General features: G+C 40.6%; 1 protein-coding gene across 1 annotated transcript; it reads right to left on the reverse strand.

Annotated features, from left to right (window-relative positions):
- Positions 1-1,242: 1,242 nt before the first annotated feature.
- On the reverse strand, positions 1,243-8,050 carry mppe1 (metallophosphoesterase 1; the record flags this gene model as incomplete). Its single annotated transcript, XM_010797558.1, is given in 8 exon segments — positions 1,243-1,302; positions 2,127-2,235; positions 3,501-3,581; positions 4,521-4,624; positions 6,313-6,359; positions 6,362-6,420; positions 6,551-6,952; positions 7,909-8,050. Coding segments are annotated over 8 exon segments (972 nt in total), but the record flags the coding sequence as incomplete, so codon positions are not given.
- Positions 8,051-8,397: the final 347 nt, after the last annotated feature.

An 8,397-nucleotide genomic window follows, 5' to 3' on the forward strand; every position in this document is an offset into this window, starting at 1 on the left:
CTCAACAAATTAATACAGACAATAAATCAGTTGCTCACATTGTCTTTGCTCAGTTGAGTAAATGTTTACAGGATTGGTTTGGAAATGTTTGAATTTCTATGTGTGTGTGCGTGTGTGTGTGTGCGTGTGCGTGTGTGTGTGTGTGCGTGTGTGTGTGCGTGTGTGTGTGCTGTGTGTGTGTGTGTGTGTGTGTGTGTGTGCGTGTGTGTGTGTGTGTGTGTGTGTGTGTGTGTGTGTGTGCTGTGTGTGTGCGTGTGTGTGTGCGTGTGTGTGTGTGTGTGTGTGTGTGTGTGTGTGTGTGTGTGTGTGTGTGTGTGTGTGTGTGTGTGTGTGTGTGTGTGTGTGTGTGTGTGTGTGTGTGTGTGTGTGTGTGTGTGTGTGTGTACATTAAAACAGCTGCTGGCCGCTGCGATCGCCCCTCCTGTTTATCCTGGCTATGAAGGAAGCCTCTCTAGTGAAAAAAATGTGAGACAGAATCCACATGCCTTAAAGACTATATGGAGCTTCAGCAGTGAGAGTTTATGACGATAAGCAAAGGAATAAAAGGGATTTGGATTCAGAAGTAAATGAATTTGTAAAACAGTTAAGGAGGAACAATCCAGTGACCAGTGAAGCATTTGACGTACAGAGTTTGTCAGTATTATATCAAGATTTCATGAGTCCTTTCATTAATTCAGCACTAATTATTTCCCCTGTCTCCTGAGGGAAGGTATCTGCTTCATGGTTACAGACACACATGCAGTGGTGACAGTACATTTACTGTCTATTTGACAAACTTGTACGTTACTTGAGTATTTCCATTGTGTGCTACTTTGTACCCTTACTTTACACATATATTTTGTAATATATAAATGAGAAAGGAGACATGCTGCAGAGTTGGTACTTTTAATTTTGATGATTAAAGTACATTTTGCAGATAATACTTTTATAAAAAAAAAAACAGGAATTTCACTTGTAATGGAGTATTTTTTAAGATTTTATCCATCGCAAAATGGATTCAAAGGATGGTATTTCTACTTCTACTTGAGTAAAGGATTTGGTATACTAGTGTAAACAGTATCTCACATTAGTTGTATGTTGAATAACAACATTGAAATGCTCTTAATTGTAATTGTTGATGATACAGAAAATAATAATATGATATGATAAAACAGTGTGAAAGGCCTTGATGGTTCTACTTTTACTCCAGCACAGGATCTGAGTCTGAGTACATGCAGTGAGTAAAGTGAAGCTGCAGTTTACCTGCAACATGATGGGGGGGGTGGGCGGGTACGTCTGCGATCCCTCACAGCTGCCCGAGTTCTGCAGAAAAGACAACATAAACAATTCATCGTTAGTCTTGTACACAAACTCACCATGCGTCCTCAAAAATCCCTCTTATTTCACATCTCTCCATTCTTTCTATTTTAAGATGTGTGCTGTTTGCAGGACGACAGAAAAGCGTTTAGCCTCCGCTTTAAGGTGTCTTTGAAAAGGACTCAACACCTGCTGCAGGTACGGCGTAGCTTTGGATATAAGTGCAGTGTTTCCCACAGAATTTGATTCTATTTGTGGGGGCACCATAACCCCCCCCCCGGCAAGAAAAGCCAAAGGCCCCTTAACCTATTCGGGTGGTCCATGCATCCACCCCCCCCTCAAATAAGATAATACATGCGAGTTCATGGCTACTGTAGACAACGATCTTGTTGCTCTGTGTTGAGTTGAGGATCTGTGGGGTTTACTCTCCCAAAAATATCATTTACAATTCAGGCATTTAGCAGACGCCTCATTCCAAAGCAACTTACAATGACCAATTACATGGACATTCTCCCTGGGGCTAAGTGCCTTACTCAAGGGCACACTAGTAGTGGTGTTCCAGGCAGGATTTGAACTCGCAACCTTCCGATCATCAGCCCACCTCACTATCCATTAGACTAAAACAAAAACAAAAAAATAATAATAATCATAATAATAATTATGATAATATATATATTTTTTTATGAGATCCATTTGTGGCGGACGATATTTAATTGTGGTAGCCCGCCACAAATAAATCAATGTATGGGAAACACTGAAGTGTGTTTTTTCACGAGTGTGTTGCAGGTGCTGACAGGCGTGACAGTGTGTGAGAGATGCTTCCTCCTCACCTGAAGAGAACAGTTGAGGTCTCTGGAGAGTTTGATCAGCTCATTCTCCACAGACTGGCAGATGGGACACCCGTCGCCATGCAGCGCTACGCTGTTCACCAGCAGGAAGCTGAGCACAGGGAGGAAATACACTCAGTAACTCTGGCACAAAGTCCAAAAGAGCTGCAGAGATTAATCGTATTATGCTGTTTTCATTCTGGGTGCTTTAAAGAGCTGATTCGGAGGTTTTTAGGAGGGGTTATATGAGGTACTTATCCAGAGTCAGTATGAGATTAGGGTTAGGGTTAGCTCATACGCAGTTTGGAGGAATCAGAATTGGGTTTATAACCAGGTTGGTTAAACATACGAGGAATGTTCTCAGTATAACTGGTGCATACAGACAAAGAAAGAGGACATCTTTTTCAAGAAACAACTTTAAAAAAAAAGACTATTGTAACAATGAGGCAATATTTACACAAAAAATCCAAGTACAGTCGATACTAAATGATGCATTGTATTGCTATGGACAGGGGCAGCAGGGGGATGCTTTCTGGCCACATAAATAAATCAATATCAGTTTGTATTTCAAATATTTTCACCACTTTATCTTCCCGTCAGACAGCCCTTTCCGACGGGGGAGAGAAGCCTTTATATCCGTGTCTGTTTTCTTAACAAACGCCAGACTCCATTGACTTCACAGATCATGGGAGATGCTTTTGTACTGCTGCCTCGGTCAGTTAGTGTGTTTGACTTACTTTGGTGTTTTAAAGGGTTAGTTTGGATTCAACTAAATCGCACAATAACACCAACACGCTAAGTCATCGATGCTGGAAAGTCCGGCAACTTCAGTTTTTGACAAAGTAAAAGGACTGGAGTCCGGTGCATAGGTAAGGGTTTCAGTTAGGGATGGCTGACGTGATGTAAGGCAGTGAGAATATGATACATATAGTGTACACCTCAGCAGATTATTTTTAGATGGCCATTTTTTGAGGAGGATTAAATGCATGTTGCTGCTGCCCACGTTCACAGTAAGACACTGCTTTTCTCCATCTGTTTCCAAACTGGAGAACTCCTTTAAACTACTTTATTTGCAATAGAAACCTAATTAAATTGCTTTCAGGAAATCCAGGACAAACTTCAAGGACTTTCAGGACTGTGACAAAAATAAGCGAATCCATAAAAAGTAGGTTTGCTGCAGCAGCACAGTGTGAAAACAGGGATGCAATTTGTCATTTTGTTTCTGTAAGTAGAACACTTCACGGCCTGTGTTCTTTTATTAAATCACGTTGTTCTATAATAGACTGACTCAGTGGATTAAACCTGTGACCTTCAAGCTTTCTCAGTTCAATTCCTGCAGGTTTATCGCCGTGTGAATTGCATCCTCTTGTCACTCACTTGACTCCCTTTTTGGTGACGATCCTGGTGGAGGAGGCGTTGAAGACCTTCTCGAAGCGCTGCAGTTTGAACCAGTCCATCCTGCAGGGAGACACAACACGCTCGTCACAACGTAAACAACGACAAAACAAGGAACCTGCTGCTCAGTCTGCTCGAGCTCTGTCAGCGCACGAGTCTGATCAGAGAACATATGTCTGCATTTTCCCACATTTCTGAAATCCAGGCATCGAAGACTGAACTGCAGGATGTTTTTGTGAATCCTTTGGTATTAGCATTTGCCACGACATACAGAGGGGGAGGGAGGGGGGGCACAATATGACATCCAATACAGGCTCTAAAATAAGCATAATGTATAATAAAGACCTCTGTGGTACAAGTAAAGCAGTATAATGTCAGGTGATGCTTCCGGGCTCTGTGGATGTGGTTGCGTTTTTTTTTTACATAGGCAACGTATATCTGGAACCAACTCCCTTTAAACAAACAATCTTCTTATTGTAAACCAAAGATGAATACTTTGTGTTTGCAGCTGATTTTGTACACTGTAACTGTGATGTCTAGTCTTGCATTGTATAACTGTATTATTCTATGTAACCTTGAGTCCTTTTGTATTCTCTTGTCCTTTGGGTTGTTTTTTTTAGCACTTTGTCCTGATGCTTTAGATATTTTTTATGTTATGCTTTGTTGCTGGAATGTGCTATGTAAATGAACTTTCCTTGCTTTTTGGTTTTCTGACAATATACAAAACATAATGACGTCTGAAAACTAAACTCCAGTGTCCTTACAGGTATCTATGAACCTCTTTATTGCATCATTAGAAAGTATACCCTTGAAGGTTATGGACAGTCCTTTTGTTCTCACTGTTTGCTGAGTCGCTGCAATAGGAAGAGGGTTCTATTGACATTTTTCTGGCAGCTAACGTGACACACTCCCTGAACTCTGCACATTGTTATCCTGATTAACCTGAACCTGATCAGGCGGTTTATTAGTCTGAAGGTTGAACAATAGGAAAACTGCTCTTACTCATAATGGAAGCCGATGTCGTGATTTCCAACCAGCACAACCAGTTCTGTTTCAGCCGAGTGTCTGAACATCCTGTGGAAGCGCCGCACGTCGTCCTCCCAGTGCTGCAGAGAGAGAAACAAAAACAACAACACAAACACACGGGTTCAGCACAGCCGTTAATAAGACAACAGTCCTCTGGGAAGCTCATGAGAGTTAATGGGATCTCTGAGGGTCACCCCGCAGCCCCCATGGGTGACTTAGCTTTGATTTAGAGCCAGTGTTGAACCTCAGGGGCTGAAGACGCTCACAGGAAGCCTTTAATTACATCAGAGCTACGAGATGTTTTCATACTGATTTCTCTAAATGGCTCTTGAGGCTGGTTTTAATTAGGGCTGACTGACAGATGATTCATCGACATTATTTTAATAATAATCGAGTCATCTTTGAAGTCAATTTTCCGGCAAAATTGTAAATTACGTTATGTAATGTGCATTTTCTTATTTTTTTGTAAAATGTTTAAAGGGTTCGTATTTGTATTTTGTGCCTCTCCTGTTTACATGATTTAATGTTCAAACATTAATTTATTATTCTCATACTGCCTGTGCTGCAGCACCTCTTTTAACCCCCTGATTGGTCAAGTGCTTAGAGATGTCCCGCCCCTTAGCCTATCACGTACAGTGTGTCGGAGTGCTAGCCAATAGAAGCCCGAATATTACGTCACTATGTTACAGAAGTAAACAAAGGAGTCACTAAAACCTATACTGTATAACACACTACAGGAAAGTGAAAACCAAAAAAGCATAATAGGGCTCGTTATATTTGGGTTTTGGTCAATGCAATTTGAAGACATTTTGAATACTTTTATTAAATAAAAAATTCAGTCAAAACAGAAAAAGAATCCCGAGTTGCGAGTTGCCCTACTTTAGGTACAAATCATCATTTTGCAAATTCAAAGCTTTGATTCCTCCAAGAGGAAACATCAGGTTAGTCCCCTCACTGTTACAATAAATGCATTTTTAAACAGGTCTTGTATTTGCTGGTTTTAAGGAGGATTTTCTGTGAACAATTTCTGAGACAAAAGCATTTTGAAGCCGTTTGTTTAAGGTCCTGGAAGGTGTGACCTTTATCCATCACTATTTTATGAGGTGTGGACTATCAAGAAATCAAGAAAATACCTGACAGATTAATAGACAATGAAGATAGTTGCAGCCCTATTTCAAACAAAACAAGCAACTTGTTCTTGTAACTTTCAACAAGCTTTTCTTTCTTTGTTTCTGACATGTAAACAAATCAACCTAGAATATAATTGACACATGGAACCCTGATGAAAACATTTAGAAGCAGAACCACTTTAAGTATTTCCCCGTCTACACATTCAAAAGCTGTGTGTCCTTCCTCTTGCAAAACATCCAGAATACAAATTACACAAGAGCTGTCAGCCAAGAGTGGAAATGAATGAGGAAGCTGACAGGGAAACAGAGTGGATTGGTGCAGATTTTACCGTCTGAACGGTTTGTTTTCTGTTTTAATGAGGCTTTCCTCTGAGTTCACAGATCACCATTTGACAGTCCAGTAATGAGTGAGTGAGAATTCCCAGAGGAGGTTTTTAATCACAAAGCCTGATGCATGTTGGGATGAGATGATTCATGCTGTTGTTGTTAATGTTTTCTTTTTAATCTTGCAGGCCTGGATGTTACAAAATGATGATGATCGGCCTCTGCTCTTCCACCACCACAACCATCATCCTCATCCTCATCATCATCATAAGCACAGTGGGTTTGCAGATAAGGCACAAAGAGAAAAAGCTTACCTTCTGCGAGCTCCACTTGCCTTCGTCGAAAATATCCCCGAGAATAACACTATTTCGGGCTTGAGCAGCCACAAAGCGGTCTGGAAAGCCCTCTCCATCTGCCATTCCCTGTGCGTGTTTGGAGACAACAAGTAAGCGTTATGGCTTGTTTTTGTTTACACTCCTGCAGAGCCATGAGCACAGACGATAAAAGAGGAGTGATGGATTGCATGAAAACAAAAAAAATGACAACCCCTACCTCCTCAGCTTGTCAAACCAGTGTCCCCCCACGGCTCCCAGGAGGTGGGTGTCAGACAGCACCATGGCGCGGACAGATGTGGAGTCCAGTGGCCGGCCGTCGATGCCCTCTCCACCGCCTCGAGCATGGCTAATCTTCGGCCAGGCACACTTGAGGATGGTGGGGAAGTAGATGAGATACTCGCAGTAGAAGAAAGCACCGACCAGGAGAATCAGCACCAGCAACACCACCCATCTGGCGCTAAACCTCGGCATTTCTGCGTTATTCTGAGGCTGGGATGCCCTGACTTTGCGCACTGGCGGCGGTGATGGAGCGATCCATGAGGCATCTTCTTCTCTCCAGACCCGAACACTGCTCAGGTCTCCAGCCAAGTGATGCTCATCATGGAGAGCCGCTCTGAGGCTGCGCCGGATAAACAACAAATAAATAAATAATATATCCGTGTGGATAGCTGGTGATTAAAACAAATATTGGATAAAAAGTTAAAAAATAAATTCCTCTGCTCGTGGCAGCCGAGAGGAGCTGTCAGTCTGCCGCTGTTTCCAAATCAAAGATCTCCTCTCCGCTTTTGAATCTCAAGCTGGAAACAACACTTCCGGTGATAGGCTTTCAAAATAAAACTTTTTATAGTTTACAATAAGGATCACATTGAGCCTCAATGCATTTAAAGAACAATTGTATTGACAACGGCAACTACTTTGCACACGTTATTATGTAGCCCTATATATATTTTGTTTATAGTGTATTTAATAGTAGGTTATTCTATAATAGTGTATTACTAATTTATTCTGTATATTTGTATGTTGTGTAATCTGGAAATACTCATTAGATATGTATTTTTTGTATTGTTAATTTGTACATACACTAAATTAGCTGTCTCTTTGTTTATTTTTCTGTTTTACATGCTACCGTTACAAAAATAAATCCTAATTTAGGATTAAATAAGTACATTTGATCTAATCTAAATCTAACTATACAAATATGTGTTTGAGTAGTGATGAAAGAAGAGCAACGTTGAGTTTTACTTAAGTTAAAATAGCAATATCAAAGTGTAAAATCCTGTGTACTTAAATAAAATCACATAACACACTATTAAAGTATACAAAATGGCTAATTTCATTATTATACATATAAACGTTCTGAATCTAAACTTATTTTGTTCCATTTACGAGGTCCTAGTATAACACATTTCATAACCAAAGGCAACCCAATTGACAAATATTAAAGGTAAAAAACGATCATACAATAAAAGGCAATACAAATAATTCAAGCAAAAGCACACAGAGTAAAAAAATAATACACACACACAACCACAAGCCCACAGAATGAATACAAAACAATGAAATAAACACACATACCTCAACACAAAGGCAAAACAGCTCACTTCCGGTTTCTCTCTTGCTGACACCTGCGAGCTTGACTGTGTTTTTGAAGAAGATGAGGGATGGTTGGCAGGGGAGAAAGTCATTTATTAAAAAGCCAAGCTATCAACTATAAAACTGTTGATAAATGTAAGAAGAAAAACTGTTTTTGTCCACAAAAATACCTTTAGATGGAAATGATCCAACAACTATGGGACAAATGGGATTAAGTGATTAAGAGACACAATCTAATCATCCTGAGCCTCCTTTGTATTCGCAGCTCTGAAACCAGAGGAGTTGGAAGCTCACAGGACGTCTCTGACGAAACTCACTAATCACAGCCCACGGTTACCTGCTTAACCAGTTCTGATTCAAAGACTCAGTCAGTCATGTATGTTCTTCCCACACATGCCCATAACAGGCCCCTGCCGTTCTCCCTTTGTCTCTAAAACAATAATCGCCGCTGCAGAAAAACAGACTTTTTGT

This window comes from Notothenia coriiceps, unplaced genomic scaffold (genome assembly GCF_000735185.1).
Source record: "Notothenia coriiceps isolate Sejong01 unplaced genomic scaffold, NC01 NC01_scaffold00038198, whole genome shotgun sequence".
Taxonomy (NCBI): Eukaryota; Metazoa; Chordata; class Actinopteri; order Perciformes; family Nototheniidae; genus Notothenia; species Notothenia coriiceps.